The sequence below is a fragment of the Acomys minous genome, assembly GCF_964271855.1.
Source record: "Acomys minous genome assembly, chromosome: 4".
In the NCBI taxonomy this organism is placed as follows: Eukaryota; Metazoa; Chordata; class Mammalia; order Rodentia; family Muridae; genus Acomys; species Acomys minous.
The window spans coordinates 36,819,879-36,841,966 of record NC_140486.1 but is presented as its reverse complement, the minus strand read 5'-3'; the positions used below and the strand labels follow the sequence as shown (position 1 = coordinate 36,841,966).

At 44.8% G+C, this 22,088-nt stretch overlaps 1 protein-coding gene across 1 annotated transcript in view; it reads left to right on the top strand.

The window, feature by feature from the left end:
• The first annotated feature begins 4,094 nt into the window (after positions 1 to 4,094).
• The window catches only part of TNFAIP8 (TNF alpha induced protein 8), a 114,780-nt gene continuing 96,786 nt past the window's right edge, over positions 4,095 to 22,088 (top strand). Inside the window, exon 1 of the mRNA XM_084779748.1 lies at positions 4,095 to 4,256. Coding sequence (XP_084635874.1) covers position 4,256 — 1 coding nt within the window. The 5' untranslated portion in view covers positions 4,095 to 4,255. The remainder of the gene's footprint in view (positions 4,257 to 22,088) is intronic.

Genomic DNA, 22,088 nt, shown 5'->3' with positions numbered 1-22,088 from the left:
GGAAGCTAGCCAAGAAGTTAAGAAAATTCTCTACCAGTTCTTTATGTTCTATGAACAAGGAGGGAATATTATATATTTTAATGTCAGAAGGGCTGAAGTAATGGCAAAGATGGTTTGATGACTCGCTAAAGATTAAACTCCCTTCTCCCCATTCATTGTGCAGACTCGTATCCAAGCTACCTGATGACTCTGCTACCTTTGGGTGTTATGAATCCGCTGCACCAAGTTTCACACTTTTAGATACTTAAGTACCCCTTATTAAAAAAAATAGATGCTTGGAAAGATTTTCTAGATGGGCCAATAGTAATAATGGGGCCAAGGGATAAGGAGTGTAGACAAGGGAGTGCCTCACGGGCGTCATATTGTCTTTGGGAGGCATTAAAGGTATGGCTATTCATACTGAAGAGAGGCAGAGGAGAGAGACCAAAGAAAGACTCCACCAAGTGCAGCTTAGGGGAATACATAATGATATTGGTATTACGTACAGGAGCAGGAGTAACCCGTGAGCAGCTACAGCACAGGCAATTATTTGTAACCTCATATACTTTTGTATATCTAAAATTATGGCTGGGCCAGGAGTGAGTGGTGTTGAAATATCTGTGAGGGTTTTATGGAGGTCTGTGATCCTTTCTCCTCCCTTTGAGAGAGAGTGGTAACAGGTCCCATGGGCCTTGCTACTTGCTCTATAGGTCTGTTGGCTTCATTGCCATGACTGTGTGGTCAAGGCCTCCCCACAGGTCACCTCAGCCACTCTGCTTCATGATGGCATTCGACATGTCAAACCCAAAGGAAATAACTCACACCTTGAAGTTAAGCAACAGTGAAAGTTAATGAACTTGAATTTTCAGATAACAGGGCATGCTGGTGACTCACAGAAGCTATGTCCCATTAGGGCTTTATGTCCAAAGACAGCCAGTAGATATGTGGCAGATCTAGTACTAGAACTCTCAAAAGACAGTGACAATCATCATCAAGTGGCCATAGATCCCTTATGGCTGGAATCTGAAATTTGCCCCCACAAGCTCACATCCTCTAGCTTGCTGTGTGTGGTGGTTTGAATAGAAATGGGCCCCATACACCCCAGTGTTCGAATGGTTAGCCCATAGAGAGTGGTACCGTTAGGAGGTGTGGCTTTGTTGGAGGAGGTGTGGCCTTTTTGGAGGAAGTGTGTCACTGTGGAGGTGGGCTTTGAGGTCATAAATGCTCAAGCTCTGCCCAGTGTGTCACACAGTCCACAGATCCACTGCCTGTGGACCAAGATGTAGAACTCTCAGCCTCTTCTCCAGCACCATGTCTGCCTGCACGCTGCCATGGTTTCCTGCTGTGACAGTAATGGACTAAACTTCTGAACTGTAAGCCAGCCCCCAATGAAATGTTTTCCTTTATAAGAGTTGCTGTGGTCATGGTGTCTCTTCACAGCAATAAAATCCTAACTAAGACACTGTGCTATTTTCAAAACCATGGAAGGTGGGCCCTCACTGGCACAAGTGGCTAGAGGTGGGCCTTAGAAGGTTATGCAGGTGATGCATGCTTCTGGTTTCAGCCGGCACGTCTGCTCCCTGGTCCATTCCATGTGAAAATCCCTGCAAGCTCCTCATGCCTCTGGGCCATGGAAAAAGCCACTATTCCCTGCTTCCTCACCACCATAGACCACGTTATATAAAACTGAACCCAAACATGTCTTTTCATCCCTGTAAGTTATTTTTTAAAAGATTTATTTATTTATCATTATGTATACATTATGTACACCTGCAGGCCAAAAGAGGGCACCAAATCACATTACAGATGGTTGCGAGGCACCATGTGGTTGCTGGGAATTGAACTCAGGACCTCTGAAAGAGCAGTCAGTGCTCTCAACCTCTGAGCCATCTCTCCAGCTACCCCTGTAAGTTATTTTAGAGTATTTTGTCAAAGTGATAAGGAAATAGCCAATAGAGGTAGGCACTGAGATAGCTTCTACTTATCTGGCAGAGAGGAGGCTGGAAGTATATTAACCCTTTGTACTCTAATTTAGTTGCATCGTTGCAGACTCTGGAGTATTTAGTGTGCATCTGCCTGCTTTTTCCCTTAACACCATGGGAAACACCACTCATGGTGGTTACCCCAGCATCCTGCCCATCTCTAGGTCTTTTCTAAGTTCTGAGTCCGTCTTATCCATTCCATCTACTCCGGCGCTCAGCATCTGTACTGGTTTCCAATTGCTGCCACAATAAATTACTGCAAGCTTAGGCATTTGACACCAGTTTTTATTCATAGTTCCGTAGGTCATAAACCAGTATGAAGTCTCACCAGCATCAAAGTATGGAGCCCGAGGGGGCTGAGTTACTTCCTGGTGGCCCTAAAGAAAGAAACATTTTCTTGCTTATTTTTGGTTAATGGCAGAGTTTAATTATCAGGGATGTACAGCTGATGTCCCACAGCCAAGTGTGGGATGGGGGAACAGACTTGTGAGAGATCAGGTTATGTTTATCCACTAGAAGATGAATTACCTCGTGTGGGGGCTTGGCTTTAGCATCTTAGCATAGATTCTGAGAGGATACACACACACACACACACACACACACACACACACACACACACACACACACACACAGACAGACACACATATGCCCAAAACAGGAGGAGGGGGCTTTTGGGGTATTGGTATTGTTTGGTTGTTCATTGCTTCACTTCGAGATGCTCCTAGAGAGACCCAAGCCACAGAACGCTGTTCCAGGTTCCAGCAGCAACTGTGGTTGAATTGCTGGTCTGCCAAAATTCTGCCGACTATGCTAGGGAAATCCCTCCCAGGAACTGAGTTCAGAAAGGTCTACTTCTCCTGTTTTCATTAACCTCTTTTCTCTCCTATCTAGGGTAGCTGGGTTAGAAGGGAGGTGTAAGAATTAAAGGTCCCCAAATAAAGTAGGTTTGGGAAAGGCTGAATACAGCACCTCTTCCAGAAAAGCCATCCTGTCACAGCCCTGGGCAGCTATCCTCTTTTAAACACCTCTGTATCTAGTGTACGTTCCCGTGTTGTGCATTAAACCCACACTGCTGTGATTTTTGTCCTCTTCGCTTACTTTCCTCTGCCCCAGTCAATCCGACATGTCCTGAGTGTGTCACTTTCTTTGGGAAGTTTCATACAACTCCCTTCCTTTCAGTAAATTCCAGCAGCTGTTAAGATTGTTGAGAAGACTCGAATGGTCCTGTGCGCATACTGAATTTGTTAATCATATTCCTAACCCCCTTCACAGGGCTGGTCTAGTTAGTGAATGTTTATGGTATGGGTTGGTTCCTTTTACTCCAGTGTGGCATGGTCCTTACTAACAACAGCCACCTAGGAATGGCTTTTGAACAGAAGGAAACCCCAGAATCGGCTCCATCCTGGTGTTTCCTCTAGTCTCCTGGTTCCTTAGGCAAAGACAGTCACAGTCGCGTTAGAGTGGTGTGAGTTTGAGGGTGTGTCCAAGACCACAGGTTTCCTATGAGGAAGTCCCACATGAAAGGAATCCCACAACCTGACAACGAAAGCCAAGGATCTACAAGTGTTTAGAATACCATTGGGTACCTTAAAGGAGAGGGGCGGGCGAGAGGGAGGAAGAAAGGGAAGCAGGATCCAGAGACTTCCGCAGATCATTAGTCACAGGTGCAAATGAGAGTGGCCCTATTTGACCACATCAACTACGAAGGTGATCTCATTTTTTGCAAAGAAACGGGGAGACCGCTCTTAAGCAGATCTTGGTCGCTAGCGCCTACAGATCTGGGCCTCGCTGCCACGTGACCTTGCATACTGCCCTTCTAGGGCAGTACTTTCCTGGCGGGGCCCTCAGAGGTGCTGATACAGCTCCCGCTGCAGCTCTGCCCCCAGCTCCCTGTCTGCACTGCTCCTTCTCTGCTTCCAATCTTCGCCCTAGAAGGTGGCCTTTGCTTCTCCTGCCCAACAGCTCAGCCCCACGTCACTGCCCCTTAGGCCGAGTCCCTACCCCAGCCACGATCTCTTCCCTCCACACCACGCCCCTGACCTCCTTCCTGCTTTGCCTTAGCAGCCAGGCCACGCCCCCAGTCCACCTCCCGGCTCCGCCCTGGCCCACAGGCTCCGCCCCTGCCTCCTCCTGGCCCCGCCCCAGGCGCAAGCTCCACTTCTCCCGCGCTGGGGCCCGCCTGGGGTTGTTAGGGGTCCAGGATCCGCAAGCCGTCCAGCTTCTGAGAGACAGACAGCTTTGCGCCGGGCCGTCCCACTCTCCTCTCTTCCCGGCGCCGCCGCGCCCTTCCTCCGAGTAAGTGCCTCCCTCCTAGGAGCGGAGCTCAGGGGTTGCGGGGAGTCGAAAAGAAATAGTAATGATAAAACCAGACGCGATTTGGGGGACTTTCAAAGTGCTCCTGGGGGCGCGCTTGCAGTTCGCCAAGAGTTTCGGCGGTAAGAGTGGGTGTGAGTGGGTGCGTGTAGGGAGTGTAAGTGGGCGTGAGTGTGTGGGAGCGCGCAGCTCGGAAAGTCCCGGAGTTTTAACGTGCCCGCGCACACTATGGATCCCAGTTCCGTTGTTGGGAATCTACAGCCTGGGAGACCTCCCCCAGCTCGGTGTTGAGCCCGCTCCCTTCTTCCCTCCCTTTCTTATCTGCACACCGCTCTGGCTAAGTGTCCTGTCCTCTCTGTAACCACCCTCACACGCAGAAGCAAGGGCTGCCTGTGTTGTTGAGGATGCCCCAGATTGCCGACTGAGATGCTGGCCTGAGATTGTTATTCAATCCTGTATTGTAAAACGGGCAGCAACCAAAGTTTTGCTTTAAGATCATTCCGAGAAGAAAGTTATGTGTGTTTCTATATGTCCCGTGTGCTTAGAGTGGATACCAGTGGCGCCCGAGCTGAGCCTACAACACCTGCTGGGGGAACACCTGATGAGTTCCCAGGGCCGGGTGACTTGAGGACTTCTCATAGGCATTTTCAAGACCAGGCTGAGCAAAGGACTTGGGCACATGAAGATGTTCATTGACTCAGCAACGTCATGTTTCTAAACCGATTGATTTCCTAACTCACAGCACTAGCAACTGTAGTTTACTGCCCCGTGTTGAAACAACAACGTCCTGGAGTTGCTTAAGTCTGAAAATTTCATTCCACTGTAAGTTATTTTTATTGAGGAGGGGGCATCCGTCCCCTCACTTGCAGAGGGCACATTTCTACACAAAACGATTCCTTCATCAGTATGCTGCATCCTATCAACCATATTGTGCTTGGATTGCTGAGTTCCCGTGTAGTCATAACTTCTGGTTCTCCTACGGCTCACTTTATTCTTGCTTGTGTTTGCTATGGGAATAGAATTCCCAGGACACTTTTCCCACATCTTTGTTGAAAATCTCCTTAGATGCTGGTAGGACGACACTTTGAATACAAATTATTTACTGAGGTGCACGGCTAACAAAAACTTTGCAGCTAAAGAAAAGAAAAGAAAAAAAAAAAAACCCCCAACAGGGTGGTTTTTAAGAAGCCCTTGGTGCTTTGGTGGCTGCAAGCTAAAAGCTGATAAATCACTTTAAGTGCTTCTTATCACAGGGGATATTTTTATCATTGGATCCTGTATTGCACAAAGGTGTTTTCACACTGTTTTAACTCAGGGAACATTATACTTTGCAGTGTAAACATATGACTCCATTTCTGTTTAAGAAAAGAAATAATCATCACACTTAATTAAACACCTGGAAACATTTATTGCCACCTTCTAATTAGATCTGTCATAGGGAGTTAAGTCAACAACTTATTGCTAATATTGTAGGTAGTGATATAATTATCTTTTCTTTGGTCTTTTGGGATGCTGTTTCCTTCTCTGTAGACTGAGCTCCTCTCCTCCACTGCCCACTCCTGGAGTTTTTGCCTGTAAACTGAGAAAATAAAGTTTAGTGGAGTAGATTAGCTCCCCCCCCTCCCTGTAAAATGTGAATAGTTTATTTAGAGAATGGCTGTTCTGGCTTACTCTTCACAGGACAGTTGTGAATTTTATAAGCCCTTACATCTGTTCAGATTTCCTGACTTAAGAAACATTAATATGGGCTGGAGAGATGGCTCAGAAGTTAAGAGCACTGGCTGCTCTCCCAGAGGTCCTGAGTTCAATTCCCAGCAACCACACGATGGCTCACAACCATCTATAATGAGATCTAGTGTCCTCTTGTGGTGTGTGGGCACATGCAGGCAGAATACTGTACACATAAATAAATAACAAATAAACACATCTTTAGAAAAACCATCATTCATATGTCATCAGATTAGAGGTAAGTTCCACTAACGGTGTAGAGATCTCGAGTATAGCATAGCCGCCCTCTCCACAGGAGATTTACTCAACTGTGGCTTTTGTTTCTTCTTATGAGTTTGCGCTTCCTGAGAAAAGGGGTTGTGTGAGTTGGAAATCCCATCTCCGTTGTCTTTCAACTTCCATTACTGGTTTGCTTTCTGTTGCTGTGACACCATGGCCAAAAGCAGCTAGTGGGAGGAAAAGTCTCTAGGTCATAACCCACCGTTGAGGGAAGTCAAGACAGGAACTGAAGCTGAGGCCATGGAGAAACAGTGCGTAATTACGGGCCTAGTCCCCACGACTTGTCCAGCCTAGTGTCTTATATAACAGAGGACCACCTGCACAGGGGTGCGACTGCCCACAGTGGGTGGGGCCTCCCACAGCAATCATTAATCAAGGAAAATTAGCACACAGACTTGCCTTATAGGCCAATCTAATGGGGGGTGGTCCCTGAACTGAGGCTTCTTCCTCTCAGGTGAGTGTGTCAGCCTGACCCACGCTAACCGGCATGCGTGCTGTTTGCGATTGTGTTGTTAGATATCCTCTCTGCTCCTGGGCTTTGGGTGCATGTGAGGATGGATTGTGCTGGGACTCTAAATAGAAAGGCATAAACCAGGCTTGAGCACTCTGCACCAGCCAGGCTCAGAGCGTTTTATGAGGTCAGCTTTTTTCTTCCAGTTCTCATTCTGTGGAAATCAGAGGAAAGAGTACATGGAGAGAGGTGATTGCATCAAGAGAGCTCATTAGGAAATGTCCCGTAGGAGGAGGGGAAGGTTTTTTAAGGGAAATGTCCTGTAGGAAATCCTTGAAGTTGAGTGGGCCATCGTGTCACGCAGAGCACAGTTGATCCTCTGTGCCTGACTGAGTTAGCTCCCAACCTGGAAGCAACACAGTCCTTTCTTGGAGACTTCATCCATCCCCATGTTTGGGCTTTGCTCCCCTACCTTCTCAAATTCGCATGGTAAGAGTTGAAAGGACCAGATACCAGGTAAATTCCAGGAGTCTGGGGAGAGATAGAAATGACCAACACACGCCACCTGTGCTCTCCAGGGCAGGATGAAAGGCAAGGAGGCATGAGAAGCACAGGGAATGTTGACTCGATCCCGGTACTCAGGCCACTGACTTTGGTAATGAGGACGTGCACAGAGCCAGGCCAAATTGGTTTATTCCAATTTGATATTTTTTATCTGTATGTCTGATACAGAAACTAAGAAGGGAGATACAGGTGCCTGACCCAAGCAGCTTTTTCACGTTGCTTCTCTATTTTTTACACTGCCCACATCCTGCATTTAATACCAAAAGTGTACAGTAAGAACTTAACAAACACCCCAAAGGTTCTCCTAGCAATGCTTAATACTTCCCTGTAGCTAAGGGGTGGATGATTCTAGGCTGTCAGTCAAGTGGTACCTTAGAAACCATTTCTCAGAGGTCGTAGACCACAATGTTTATGGGTGTTCAAATTTGGAGGTGACCAGTTCCTCAGTCCAGCATGTAGGAGGTGAGCATTCTTCCTTCTTTCAAGAGCAATAATGGAGCGCTTAGTGTATGCCTGGCAGTTCACAGGCATCTCTTGTTTATCTGGTGGCCTGGAAGTCTGATAACTTGCACAGAGAAGGACAATGGTGAGAAGCCATCCTTTAGGGTGACTGGATAGAAGCAAAGTGAACTAAAACTTTCTTGTGTTTCACAAAGGAGAGGTACTTACTTAGGACAGTAAAAACATTCTTAAGCCGGGCGTAGTGGCGCACGCCTTTAATCCCAGCACTCGGGAGGCAGAGGCAGGTGGATCGCTGTGAGTTCAAGGCCAGCCTGGTCTACAAAGTGAGTCCAGGACAGCCAAGGCTACACAGAGAAAGCCTGTCTGGAAAAACCAAACCAACCAACCAAACAAACAAACAAACAAAAAGTTCTTAAAATAATTTTACTTCTCTGATTATGATTACGAACTTTACTGGGTGCATTTTCCCTGGTGTCTCTTTCAAATAACCAGTGACAGAATAGCAATAAATCTGATCCTATTATATTTTTTCCTTAAATATTTGTGTCAAGCATGGGCATTTCTTTAGAAAACTGTTTGAAATATCCCTGTCTCAGCAGTAATTAGGTAGTATCTATCCCACCATTTCAGGGAAAAGATGCTTTTTCTGTAGAAGCAAGGATTTATGGTATGGTGCTAAAGTAGCCGAGGTTCACAACCAGCTGTGAAGCCGCTGCAGGCCACCGGGGTTGGCTTCGTAGCATCACCCTTTTCATACAAAATGGGGCCTGTAGAAACGCCTGATGTTTCTATCAAGGTGACTAAGGATGAGCCAAACGAATGGCCATTCTCCACCAAAATGGAAAATACAGGGGAGTTGAGGTCATCGCCAATGCACGAGCACCTCAAACCAGCCTATAAACAAATCTTAGGCTGGCTTCTTTGATAACAGGAAGGGTACTAAGCTCAGGTTTTCCCATGCTTGTTTCACTGGTGGTGGGGATAGTGATGGCCTGTTTGATCAGGAGGAGTTTGGTTACCATAACTCTCCCAGAGTCAGCTGCTCATGTCTCAGCCACCACAGGCTGTGTTACTTTGGACAATTGACATCAGCTCTCTGAGCCTGCTTTCTCGTAGTTGGTGACAGTATTTATGTGATGCAATTGCTGTGTGGCGCAAACCAAACTATTCTTTTTTTTTTAATTAAACATTTTTATTTTTTACATATACATTTATACTATTACACATATATACAATAGATTATCTATAGCAAGAAGAACTATGACACAATCAGGAATTATATAAATGATATGTTCTTAGTGTTTTGGTTATTTGTATTTGACAGCCTTGAAGAAAATCTTTCCTATCTTGGTGTGTCTAAAATTCTGAATGTAAATCAATCTCCATCACATATTGTCTTTATCAACTTAAAACATCCATCTAGACCTAAAAGCATCTTAACCCCTAAACAACTAAGCTTCATTATAAAACTAAGCTACCTGGTCTTCAACTCCATCAGAGACTTGAGAAGGAATAAACTTGATTATCTGAGTATACCAGGAGTGCAGGTTAATAGCTTTCCAAATGAGAAAATGACAAGAGACAGTTTACTACCTAAAGAGTCACCCAAAACTCTCTATAATGTTGGAGCATCTTCTTCAGCCTTCTGGCCCAATACATCTGACAGACATATTTGTGAGGCAGGAACTATTGAGGACTTGCTTGCCCTGTCTTGGTTTCTCTTCAGATCATATAAATCTTTCACCTTTTAAAGCCAAATTATTCTAAGGCACCCAGTTAGTGAGAGGATTTATTTCAGTTAGCCAAATTGGTCTCCTTTCAGGAGGATGGTGATGGTCCTGGGCTACAGTGGAGATGGTAAATTGTGCTGAATATGTGTATAGCGTGGACATCCCTAACAAAGCCCAGAGAGTGGAGTGAATATAGCAGTTTCACTGTGTCCCTGCTGCGGGATTATGTGATTTTGTGAGGGTAATGCTGCTGCTGCACGAACCAGCACAGGACTGCTGAGTTTGTGTGTCTTAGCACAAAGAGCTCTGGCGCCCAATAAGCCTCCCTGCACATGACAGATGCTTTTTAAACCTGTTATAATTACGCTGTGCATAATGAGTTGGCCTTTCACCTCTCCCATGTTCTAAACAGGTATCGAAGACAGAGCATCCAACATAAACAGTTTCCCGGAGTTTTGCACGGGGCTCAAACTGGCGTACCCTCAGTCTAAGTCTGAGCTCTAGGACTCCAAAGGGCAGGGAAATTCATGCTCTCTTTTGGGAACGGCACACAACATGTGGCAGGATAGGTAAAAGGAGCCAAAGAATGGAAGACCGCCTATCCAGCCACATTTGTTGCTTATTCCTGCAGCTGTGTTCATTTAGTCTAAGCATCCCCACTCCCAAATCCTATTTTATTTATCTATCTATTTACTTTTTTTTTTTTTTTTTTTTTGAGACAGGGTCACTATGTAGTCCTGGAGCTCACTATGTAGACCAGACTGGCCTTGAGTTTACAGAGATCCTCCTGACTCTGCCTTCTGAGTGTTAATGATTAAAGATGTGTGCCACCATGTCCAGCTGACTGATTTATTTTTAGAAATGAGATTCGGAGGGTCTTGAGAGATTGCAGAAATGTTAATAGAACTTATTGTCCAAGCAGAGGGCCAGAGTTCACTTCCCAGCACCCGCCTTGGGTAGCTTCAGCCATCTGTTACTTGGCTCCAGGGGGACCTGACACCTCTGGGCCTCTGCCTCCACCAGCACGTGCATTTACATGTGCATATACTGAATCTCCCACACATGTACATGCAAATAAGTAAACATTAAAAAGAAAACCCTTTCTTATGTTGGTTTTTCAAGACATGGAGAACTCAAATAGACCTGCCTGCTACTCCCTATGCCTCCTGAGCGCTGCTACCACCACAACCAGCTTTAAAAAATTCTTACAACATAGCCTTCAACAAAAATAGTAGATGCAGAAGTTGTGGGGTGTATACCATGGCCGCCTTGCTACACTGATGCTTTCTTGGGCTGTTCATCTGACTGTGATTAGTGTCACACACATACAGACACAACACAAACTGCCACGGCCTCATGAGGAAAAGTGCAGGACCAGTGTTGGCAACAGATTTCAAAGTCCAAGACATACTTTGATGACTCAGACCTTCAAGAAATAGGTCCAGCGCCTGACTGCATCATGAAGTGATCAGGAAATATTTATTTTCCCTTCTCTCTCTAAAACGATGAGGTAGTTTTTCTGGGAAATGGCTGGTGTTTGATTAAATAACTCTGTCACCACCTTCATGTAGGCAGGCCCCCAATGACTCACAGGGTGTACCTGGGAGGCGACTGAGCCAAGACTTTCTCAGCGTCCAGAGATGACCTCTGTTTACACATGCTTAGCCTTTCGTCTTCTGTGCTCTTATGACCTGAAACAACTGAAAGAACCCAAAGGCATGGCTGCTGTTAGAAGCCCTTTAGGAGTCTGTGTCATTTCAGATCTTTGGAGGCAGCAAGGAGTCCCTGCTTGGTGTACTGTGCACTCCCAGTAGGAAGCCTCTACCCAGCTGGCACAGTTGAGGGTTTTCTAGGAAACCCAAAGGTGAATATGTCCACTGTATGGCGGAGGCTGTATCTTCTGCCCTGATAACATGCAGTCACTTAGAAAACTTGATGTTAAAGGTGAATGTTCTTGGGTTCCATTACCAGGGTGGACCTCGGAATCTGTTTCTACCCTCCTACCAACCCCCCTCCCCCCAGGGAGCTATTACATAGCAAAAATAGAACTTCAAGCCTGGGAGAAGCTGTTTTCATATCTTATTTGAGAAAACTTTTTTAGACAACAGATATCTGTAGGGGTTTATGTGTGCATGTATATACATATTTCTGTATTTGCATGTGCATGTGTGTATATTGCTGTATGTGCATGTGTGTATATATATATTGCTGCATGTGCATGTGTGTATATATATTTCTGTATGTACATATGTACATGTGTGTATATACTCATGTATGTGTATATTTGCATATATATATATTTTTTTGTATGTGCATGCATGTATATGTATTACTGTATGTGCGTGTGTGTAAATATTCATGTATGTGTATGTATATATATACACATTTCTGTATGTGCATGTGTATGTTATATATTGCTGCATGTGCATGTGTACATGTGTATATATATATATGTGCATGTGTGTATACATGTGTGTGCATATTTATGTGTGTACATGTGTGTATATGTATTGCTGTATATGCATATGCACATATATTTTTGTATGTGTATTATATATTCCTGTATGTGCATGTGTGTGTGTATATTCCCATATGTGCATGTATAGGTATATGTTTTTTCTATATATTCATGTGAGCGTATATATTTCTATATGTACTTGTGTACATATATTACATATATATGTGTGTGTATGTGTGTGTGTATGACCATATGTGCATCTAGGGTGGTAGCATGGACCCATATGCATGTCCACGGAGAGGCCAGATATTGATGTCAGGACTTTTCTATCCCTCTTCGGTTTGGAGACAGCTTGTCTCTTTGAACCTAAAGTTCACAGATTTGACTAGTCTGCCTGTCCAGTGAGGGTGGGGGATCTGCTGTCTCCTCCATAACCACCACGACACCCACTTGTATGCCCAGGACTGGGAGTACAGGTGCATGTTGCCAGGCTGGGCACCCAAACTCGCTCCTCTTGATTACACAGGAGTGCTTTACCCACCAAACCATCTCCTCAGCCCAGGATTCCTGTTCTCTCTGTCCAGAGTGGCTTTGAAACTGAAAGAACATTGAAATGAATTCTATATAGAGAATGCACACCCTCTTAAGAAATAACAAAGCCATTTCTCAAGTAGGTCCTCACCGGACTGGAAGAGATTGACAAGCAAAACTCATAGTGGTGTCACACAGATAGATCCAAGCTTGACATCCATGGAAGGTCACATAGGAGGATCTGCTCAGAATTCAGCAGCTGAAAATCTAGATGTCAGTTGTACGTGATGCTGGTGTTGTGGGTTTGCTCCTGTGGCTGCCTTGGGGACATTAGTGGTGCTTTGTAGATTACCGATCTGGGATGACACCCTTCTTTGAGCATGGCGGGAGACTCTGAGCTGCCAAGTGACCCATTTCCCCCAGCTTAGGCCTGTTGTACTGCCCTGAGGTCCTGGAACCTCCAGGAGTAGCCTGTCTTGTCTTCACATTTCCTCTCTGACTCTGCAATGGTAGGCAGCTGGGTATAGCCCATTTTTAATTTGAAGCCATCTTGCTGTAACTTCTACTTTTCTCCCCTCCCCCTTTCCCCGAATTTTGGGTTGCGTTAGCGCCCGAGACTGCCTTTCCTTAGACTGCATTCTGGCTACTTTTTAATTTACCACTCTACCAGGGCCTTGGAAAGCATGAATAATGAAGGCCTGACCCTGATGACAACACTAATTTTAGTTGATCCACTGCTTTATCCCTCTAGGTTTAAATATTTGATTAGGTACTAACAAGTATGACGATGGATGAATTTGAGTGCGGCTACTGTCCTCCAGGTTTGATGGCTCAGATCCAGTAGACTAGGCCTCCCAGCCTCGCCATTTGAGGGGTGAACAGATGGAAGAAGAAGGGGCTTTGACTTCGGAGACAGATGGCAGGGGCTGAGAATTAACCACCTTCTGCCTGAGGCATTATACAAGCACATTCTCTCCAAAATTGCCCCTTCAATCAGCCTTAAAATTCTTCTCCCTTTTATGGCTTCTATTAGTATGTGCACAGTCATGGTAAGAGTGGACCTCTTCTGAGGCTGCCAAAATGCCTAGTTCTAGTCCTTAGACCTAGATCAAGATATCAGAGGCTTGGCGTCCCCGGGGTCTCCCTCTATGCCTAGCAGATGGCCACCTTCCCTCTGTGTCCTGCTGTGAATGTCTCTTGGTGTCTGTCCCTCTTATTAGGCACCAGTCATGTTGGATTAGGGCTCCGCCCTTATGACTTCATTTACCCTTAATTATCTCATTACTAAAGGGCTGTATCCATATAGGGCCACATTGGGTGTTAGGGTCTTGATATAAAAACTACAGGGGCACACTTGGGTCCATAATAATCCGAGTTTATAGAAGTTAAAAGGGAAGAAAGGGTTTTTTTTCCCCTTTTACATTTATTGATTCTCTGTGTGAGTGTGCACACGTGGATGTTTACACACACTTGCACGTCATGACACTTTTGTGGAAGTCAGAGAACAACTTACGGGAGTTGGGTCTTCCAGCATGTGGGTTCCAGGGATCAAACTCAGGTTGTCAGACTTGGTGACAAATGCCCTTACCTGAGTCTTCCTGGCCCCAGGGAGAAAATGGATTTTTGTTTTTGATGTATCCTGTCATTCTTGCTGTTGCCCCAAGTGTACATCTCATATGCTTTTGTTCTTCAGGTTTGAAGTCTTTTTCAGTTTAGTTTATGTGTGTGTGTGTGTGTGTGTGTGTGTGTGTGTGTGTGTGTGTATGCTTATCTGTAAGTGCATATATATCTGTAGAGGCCAGAGGCTGATGTCAGATATTTTTTGTCAGTTGGCTTCTACCTCATTTTTATAATTGGGGCTCTCAGTGATCCTGGAGCTTGGCGATTCATTAAACTGGCTGGCAAGCAAGCCCCAGGGATTGTCCTGTCTCTGCCCTCCCAGTGCTGGGGGTACCCCTGGCCTCTTATTTTTCTGTATGGGTTTAGGGGATTTAAATGAATTAGATCTTCTTGCTTGCCTGGCAAGCTCCTGCCAACTGAGCCATCTCTTCAGGCCCATGAAGAACTTTCTTTAATATTTCTTGTAGTTGAGATCTGCTAGCAATGGGTCATCTCTGTGTGCCTACGTGGTGCCTCTGTAGGTCATTTCCTCTTTTTATAAGGACACCAGTCAGATTGAAAAAGGGCCAGTCCTAACAGCAGATGTAGCTGCACTCTGAGAGACAAAGCTTCAGCATATGGATCTTGGAGAATGTCTTTATATGCTAACACTGCTATGACAATATGCTCAACACTGGGTAATTTATAAAGAAAATAACTTTATTTCTCACAATTCTGACAGCTGAGGAGCCAAACATCAAAATATGAGAAGTCTCTCCTAAGATGCCTTCTTGTTTATTCACTTGAGTTCCCAGAGTCCTTTAATAACATTAATCTGAGCAGAACCTCCCGACTCAAATCACTACTCCAAAGACCTCGTGGCCCTGTACCGTCGTCTTCTTCAGGTTTATGCTCAGTGATGGCAGAAGGGAACAATTCAGTCAGTTCACACCAATCAGGGAACTGTGTGCAGGTCAGGGAGTGCCCCCATCACGGAGGCTTTACAGTAAGAATATGAAATTGTTTTTTATGAAGGGTAATCTGTGGTTGGGCGGATCCAGGTTATCAGTGGTGTAAACGGTTTTGTTTGTCTTTCTTTTCCCTCCGTAGCATGTGTGCTACCTTTCATTTGCATATTTGCAAATGGGCAGATAATGCAAATGAAAAGTAGCTGGGGCAGACAGTGGTATCTTTAGCAGTGAGCCTAGCCCACCAGCATCCTCCAGAGACAGGAAGTGGGGAAGTGTGGGGGTGGGGTAGAGGAGGCCCAGAGCATGATGGACGTAGTAGTGATCCCATAGAGTCCTCTTCATTGGAAGCTATGTAACTCCTGAAGCTTTCAGTGGCCTCATTGGCTAGAATTAGCCACATCTTCAAAGGAAGCTGTGAAAAACGGACTCTCAGTGGACTCTCCAACAGCTGTGTCAGTAGGGAGACTCAAGAGTGCTAGAACACTTGGGCAGGAAAATAGCATCTGGATTAGCCCCGAGTTGCCCACATGCCTCGAAGGCTGCTTAGTTAAGCCTGTTCTTGACAGTAATTCTAGGTCTTACTGGACTTAAAACTCTCTGCTGATGGTGGTTACTGAGAGGATATTAAAAAATATATCAAATGATTTAGAGATGTTAAAAGTCACACGCGAGTAAGGACGGCCCTCGGTAGCTTTTTATGTTCGAGGGGTTTATAAAAATGGCCTTACTTACTTTAAAGACATCATCCTGCATTTAAGCCCAGAACAAGTCTTTACATTTCCACAGATGCCTGCTACCTCAGTAATCACAGCAAACATTTATCTAGTGCTGACGACCGGCCAGGCACTCTTTCCACGTTAATCCAGTTTCACCTTCAGAATGGAGCCCATGAGCAAGGAACGATTGTGAAGCCGCTCACCCAGGTGAGGAAGGTTAACAGCCTCCTGCAGCCTGTCCAGCTGACCTAGGGCCACACTCTGGCGCAGCTGCCTCCCACACTAACCGCTCTAGGGGATGCACACCTCAGAATAGCTGCTAGGCACACTCTCATTTCCTGTGACCTCCTTGCAGGCCTTAGGTCTCTAGCCAGATGGCTGTGCACAGAGCAGGACTCCAGGAGCCTCTCTCTCTCTCTCTCTCTCTCTCTCTCTCTCTCTCTCTCTCTCTCTCTCTCTCTCTCTCTTTACACTGTGGTTTTAGTTGTATAGAGATGCATCTGGGGTGAGTTGTCCACTCCGCATTCCCTGGGTGGATATGTGTAGTCTCTAGGCTACGAACATTGAACACTTAACTGTCTTTTGCGTTAGCCCCATCTAAGACTCATGCACCCCAAGCTAGCTGCCGGGTGGTGGTGGCGCACACCTTTAATCCCAGCACTTGGGAAGCAGAAGCAGGCGGATCTTTGTGAGTTCCAGGCCAGCCTGGTCTACAAAGTGAGTCCAGGACAGCCAGGGCTACACAGAGAAACCCTGTCATGAAAAACCAACCCCTCCCCACCCCTAAAAGAAAGTTGAACTTTGTACGTAGCCAAGGATGACCTTGAACTCTTGAATCTCCTACTTCCACAGAGTATGGGGACTAGAAACCCGTGCCCATGGGCGCTAGATTGGTAGTGCTGTGACGTCAGCCCAAAGTCAGTTTAAATTATGATTGTCCTTGCATGTCATAGGTTACTAGTTTTTAAACATATCCTGAAGTGTTATGTCAAGTTTTAATTGAGCCTGCAAACAAAAACTATTTACCTTAAACACAAAAGGTTCACTGGAAGAGAATTCTGGGAGCCTGGTTCCCAGCTCGTCTGCCCAAAGTCCTGTGGTCCTTTCTGTCAGAAGCACTGACACGTCTAGGGTTTCTTAAACACTTTAATCCTTTTTAATTGTAGAAGAAAAAACAAATACCAGAAATCCACACAAAAGAAACACATGACAGCGAGGTTTTATAAGGCACGCACAGGTTAGCAGTGTCAAGAGAACCAACCACACATCTCTCTGTCCCTCTGGAATTAGGTGTGGATGTGTCAGTAGGAAGCCTTTTCTGGTGGTGCCTCTTTGGTTGTAGCGTCTAAGTGAGCATTCTAGGGCACAGAGGGTTTAGTCTTGCTCACTTGACAAAAAAAAAAAATCTTGGTGTGTCTTTTTGTTTGTTTTGAAACAGGATTTCTCTGTGTAACCCTGGCTGGCTTCCCCAGTGCTGGGATAAAAGGTGTGCACCACCACCCAGTGCCTTTTATAAATGTCTTTACTGGACAGATCCCCCCCCCACCACCTTCCTCTCATTAAAACTATTATTGATGGAGGGATGAGGGCTGTTTGCTCTGCAGTTCCTCTCACGTTGTCATTAAGATGTAGCTCCACCTGTTTCCTACATCTGGCTCAAGCGTGATGGACTCAGGCAGGTCCCCTCTGGCAAGATTCCTAGTGGTAGACTATGCTGTCACTGGAGGGTCCCTGGGTGCCTGGTTTTTCCGTGTTCTGAAGGATGCAGCTGCTGACCCTGCAGTATCTAGATGTAACATTCCCCTTGGGAGTTGGGGAAGCGGGGAGGGTGTCAATTCTGCCTTTTTGTCATATAAATTATAGGCAAAATAATTCTATCCTCAGACTCTGCTTTGATCATTATTTGATCGGATTGCCCAGAGGTATAATTCACATAGGAACAGTCAAATAAATGCTTGTGTCTTTTGTTTACCCAACTGTTCCAGAATTAGTTTCTTATCATTCTCGTAAGGTTGCAGGAAGGATTTTTATTATAATAAAGTTTAAATTTTAAACCACTGTTAGCTTGTGGAATTAAATATATTCGGTGAGTTTCCATCCATTGACATTTTAATTTTCACAAAAACTCAAGTTATCCATGCTGGGCTGGTAGACCAGGGTCACCTTCCTCTGTTGGCTCTGGAACCCTTGTGTAAAGTGTTTGGTACCACGCTAAGGTGATACAAGCTTGTTTTGTTTGTTTCCTGCCTCAACCTGCAGTGAGCCTCAGAACCTCTGGTTTCTTTTAGTGAAGAATGATATTTACAGACCATAAAGCAGCCAGGAGATGGCCCCGTCACTGGAACCCTTTGTAGGTATTTTCGCTGGTTTCAACTGGGGAACACACACGTCTACACAGAAACATAAAGGCTCTTGTGGAGATATGAGACACTTTTTGAGTTCATATTGATGTCTCCAAATCGCATGCCCTGACTCTGTGTGTGTTTGTAGAGGTGGGGTGGGGGGTGTTTCAGCGTTTTTCCTTCTTTAGTAGGGATTTGTGAGGGCTAGAGTTATGGTTTAAGTTTTAGTTACTATTTTTTTTTAAGAGATCCATAAAGCAAAAATGCCTCTAACCTATAAGCGCCAGTTGCCTAAAGGACAGATAAATCTGTAAGCCCCACTTGCCTAAGGACGGGTAGCCTCCTAGAATGCTGGGGGCCGTTGATGTAAGATAACAAGCCACAGGTTTTTCACTTTATAAACAAGGCTCATCGCCCCAACTGCGTTAGGATGTGCTGGGACACAGGTAGATGGGGAGTACGGAGGCAGGAAGTGTGTCGGAATGTGTGCCTGCCCCAATTGGACAGAGGCAGGAAGTAGGTAGCTGTGTAGGTTTTGTCTTTAGAAACACCTGACTAGCACAATTTGTGGCCCTTCTCTGGGAATCCTAGGTATGGGCCGGGCCAGAGTCTAGCATCCTGGTCAGTATTTAATAAAGCTTGCTTCAAATTTGGCTCAAAAATTATGATAGTGGCCTTGTTCTCACCTGGTAAGATCAGCAAATTCTGTTTTGTTTGTTTTCGTCGCTGGAGAGAGAAAATAACAGTCATACATTACCTTTTTGGTTGTTCCATATGACAAGTGTAGCAGTCTCCAAATAACATAAGGGTTATCATCACTATCTGTGACTACAAAAAGCCCTCCAAAAGACCAATAGTAATATTACTTGTATATGTCATGTTCCTTCTACCCATTTTATTTATAATCTACATAATTTATATTTGTCTCTACACTTTGAGATCATATAGCTATTATATCAAACAGTCTGCCCTATAATTTGTATTCAGTATTATTTATCCAGCTATTGTCACCAGTCCCCGCACCAGAGCCTTTGACCACTCCAGTGTAAAGAAGATTATCTGGCTGGCTTTATGGGAAGAGCTCATAGGAATGATATTCCCTAATGTACTGCTAGCATTTTTGACTTTTGTAACTAGAGTCAGTTTTTTCGGGGTATAAAATCCATAGCTCACATCCTCTTCCCTTGAGAATCTAAAGCATGTCACCCTTGTCAGAAGTCCACTGACAAAAGTACAGTTTTCTTTTGCTCTTTGTCACCTACTCCTGTAGCGCTTTGGAGGGCACCAGTCAGTCGTGCTATGAGCCTATGTCAGTCAAGCTACTGTGTATCCAGCATGCTGGTGCTGAGATTAGTGAGCGATTGTGCTACCGAATGACAGTCTTCTGTTTTGATCAGTCCTTATACTAAGGACTTTTCTTCTTTTCTTCTTTTCAATCCACAATACACTCTTCTCTCAGTAACTATAGCATTTTTGTCTCTGAAAGCTCAGTTGACCCTCAAGACTGTGCATGTCTAGCCCCAACTTCGTGTTTGTTTGTGAAGTGATGTACAAGGATGTTGGTGGTTTCCTTTATTAGCCTGCGAGGAACCACCCATCCTTTTGAACGCTTTCCTCTTTTGAGGGAAGGCCTTGCCTCAGATACAGCTGTGCTCACCAAGGCAGCTCTTCCCCAGGAAGGCTGCAGTGTGGCTGCAGTGACCCATGAGTGGCAGGTGGTCCTCTGTACTTGGTGTCAGGCTGTCAGGTTGTGTTCTCAGTGTATTGCTTTGGAAACCCCATGCTTTTAGCACAAATGACTCTGTGGTGAACACCAGCATGGTCCCCATGCCCGGATTCCTCTGCCCATATGGTCCCGTCTCATTTCCTTTGTCTTATAGCCTTGTATTTGTGACCACATCAGCTTCATGGGTGCTGGGGCTGCCACCTTCTTTGCTAGGCACCTTTCCTTGTTTTTGCCTGCTTCCTTCCATATGGATATATATGTATACACACATACACACACACATATCCATGTGCCAACTGTGTACCTGGTGCTCATGGAGCTACAAGAGGGCATTATCCACTGGATTCAGAGTTAACAGATGGTTGTGAGATGCCATGTGGGTGCTAGGAATAGAGCTCAGGTCTCCTGCAAGAGCAGCCCGTGCCCTTAACCACTGAGCCATCTTTCTAGTCCCTGTTTTTGCCATTTTAAAGATGAAAACATTCAGAATTTTGTTACCCAACATCAAAGGGAAATCTGACATTTGAATCCATCTTTATTAATTTTTTTTTAGTTTGCATGTGAAAGAATGAGTTTGCTTATACTAGATGTGGTCTCTGATTGCATTTGCCCACTCCCTTGACACTTTCTGTCCAATACCCACTCCTGTTGTAGGAACTGTGTCATCAACTTCATCTAGGGGCTCATGAAGGTGCTTGCCATAGGTCAGTAACAGATTATTCAGAGTTAGAGATGGAGCTTTTACTCTGTTTAGAACTTTTATAGACGTGTTTCTTGAATGCAGAAGAATGTTGCATCCTGTTTATGCACCCATTCAGTTAGTCTGTGTCTTTTTATTGGAGAATTGAGACCATTGATGTTGAGAGATATTAAAGACCAGTTACTATTAAGAGTCTTCATTTTGATGTTGGTTCCAGTCGAGCGTTTGTGTAGTTGTGTTTTTGCCATGGTATAGTTATCTATTTCCTGAGTAGTTTTGGTTGTAGCTTGACCCTTTGGGATGGAGTTTTCCTTCTAGTACCTTCTGTAAAGCTGGATTTGTAGATAGGTACTGTTTGAATTTGGTTTTGTCATGGAATATTTTGTTTTCTCCATCAATGGTTATTGATAGTTTTGCTGGGTAAAGTAGTCTGGCCTGGCATCTGTGGTCTCTTAGAGTTTGCAGGATCTCTGTCCAGGCCCTTCTGGCTTTGATGGTCTCTGCTGAGAAGTCGGGTGTAATTCTGATAGGTTTGCCATTAAATGTTATTTGGCCCTTTTCCCTTGCAGCTTTTAATATTTTTTATTTGTTCTGTATGTTTTGTGTTTTGATTATTATGTGACGGGCAGTTAGACTTTGCTTAGAGCTGTGAAAAATCTCTAGTTTAGACGCTGGAGCATGAGTAGGAAGGGGAGAGGTATGCTAGATGCTCCTCTGTGGTTTCCAACCCATTGTCAGGACTGCAGACTTGAGAACTGCATGTCTTACTGGTACCAAGTCAGCAGTGTTATTTGCCCTGGATTGTTAACATCGCAGCATTATGTGTGCATGTGAGCATGTCCATGTATGTGTGCATGTGTATGCACTTATGTGTGTATATATGTGTGTGTGACTAATGTGTCAATTTCAAACCTTGTTAAGCATGTTATTTTGTTAAAGAAAAAAGTTTTAAAGCCTCTTAAAAAGTGATTTTTTTTTGGCTTGTTTTTTACTGTACTGTCTCCACATTGTCTCAGAATCCTTTAAAAAAAAAAAAAAAAAATATATATATATATATATATATATATATATATATATATATATATATATTAGGCATTTGGGGCCATTGTGATGATTTAGCAGGTTAAGACAGATACTTGCCATCGAAACTGCTGACCTGAGTTAATAAGAGAACTGCATCCCAAAAGTTGTGCCCTGACATCAGCACATGTGCTATCCTCCACCAAGTAATTAAGTATAATTTTAAAAGTTAAAAAATATATATATTCATTTTGTCCTGTGTGGTGGAAGAAGCCTTGGATAGGCACACAGGTTGTGGTTGTGTAGTACCTGGCTGTGTGATCTTGCTGACCTGCATCACCTCTGTCAGCCGGAACATCCGCATCTCCGACTGCACAGCATGGACTAGATCACCTTCAGGCCCTCCTGGATCAGGAATCCCAAGGTGCCCTGGGAAGGAAAGCTGCCTGCCCCAGGATAGAATGGGGAATTTTACCCAAGGAGCTTGGGTGGGAAGGCAGAGTCCTGGCTCAGAGTCTTCCCAGGAGGCTGTGGGGC